This window comes from Protobothrops mucrosquamatus, unplaced genomic scaffold (genome assembly GCF_001527695.2).
Source record: "Protobothrops mucrosquamatus isolate PMUCROS unplaced genomic scaffold, P.Mucros_1.0 scaffold5570, whole genome shotgun sequence".
Classification (NCBI taxonomy): domain Eukaryota; kingdom Metazoa; phylum Chordata; class Lepidosauria; order Squamata; family Viperidae; genus Protobothrops; species Protobothrops mucrosquamatus.
In genome coordinates this window covers 46,376-47,409 of record NW_015391425.1, presented here as the reverse complement: position 1 = coordinate 47,409, position 1,034 = coordinate 46,376, and the positions used below count along the sequence as shown (strand labels likewise).

General features: G+C 51.7%; 1 protein-coding gene across 1 annotated transcript in view; it reads right to left on the bottom strand.

Moving 5' to 3' along the window:
- Positions 1–373: 373 nt before the first annotated feature.
- Positions 374–1,034, bottom strand: part of LOC114923639 (claudin-16-like) — a gene marked incomplete at its 3' end in the record, with an annotated part of 5,357 nt that continues 4,696 nt past the window's right edge. The window contains exon 3 of the mRNA XM_029286887.1: positions 374–538. Within this exon, the coding sequence (XP_029142720.1) occupies positions 374–538 (165 nt within the window). The remainder of the gene's footprint in view (positions 539–1,034) is intronic.

Genomic DNA, 1,034 nt, shown 5'->3' with positions numbered 1-1,034 from the left:
CCCCCCCCAACGGTCTGAGGGACAGTGAACTGGCCCCCTGTTTAAAAAGTTTGAGGACCTCTGATCTTGACCGACTTTGACCATACTCTTCAGACCGTACTCTGAAAGAAAAAATAGTGGGTTTCCTCCTCATTCTAAAGAAGCCCAGGAGAAACCTTGAAGCCTGCATCTTCTCATGGGTCCAAACATGAGAGAACGTGTTGACGTTCTTCAGAGGATGGTCTCCCCCGTCTCAGGGGCATCTCAGAAGCCATGCAGCTGATTCAAGGTCCGTTGCACGATGCCATGAATGGGAGAAGGAACTTCTGGGGGTGTAGCTCCCCATATCTACCTCACAACCCCCCTCTGGAGCAGACCTTGTGGGCCAAACTACCTCCTGTTAAGAGCACCAAGCCAGAGAGGAAGCAGATGCGGTTTTTGATCCCTGGTTCATCCAGGAGGAACTTCACACAGTCCAGGCCAAGGAGAAGAAACACGAATCCAAGGCCAGCCAGAAGGTCAGCGGTGATCAGCAGAACCCGGGTCAGGACCAGCTTCACTGCAAAAGAAGTAGGGTGGAGTGGGGGAAGGAAGATGAGGGCACACACACACACACACGCACACACACACACACAAAGAGAGAGAGAGACTCTGGGTGCAGCCCCTGAACTTGACGTTCTCCAGCTTGGAAGGAGAACTCTGGGTGAATCTTCCCAGATTTTCTTCAAAAAACAAACAAACGCCAGGGTTGCTAAGAATGGACTTGGACCTTCTAGACCAGTGGGGTATCAAGGAGAAGGCAGGACCGCATCTGGGGTCCCCCAGAGACCATTCAGCTGGGATATTTTAACACGACAAAAGAGGAAGGAAAGAGGAATTCCTATAACATTCTACAGGTACTCCACGACGTACAATCATGGAGTTACAATGGCTCTGAAAAAAGGGCCATTTTTCACACTTACAACCGTCGGAGCATCCCAGGGTCACGTGAGCAGAATGTGAACACTTGGCAGCTGACTCACGTTTATGACGGTCGCAGGGTCCCGGGGGGGGGG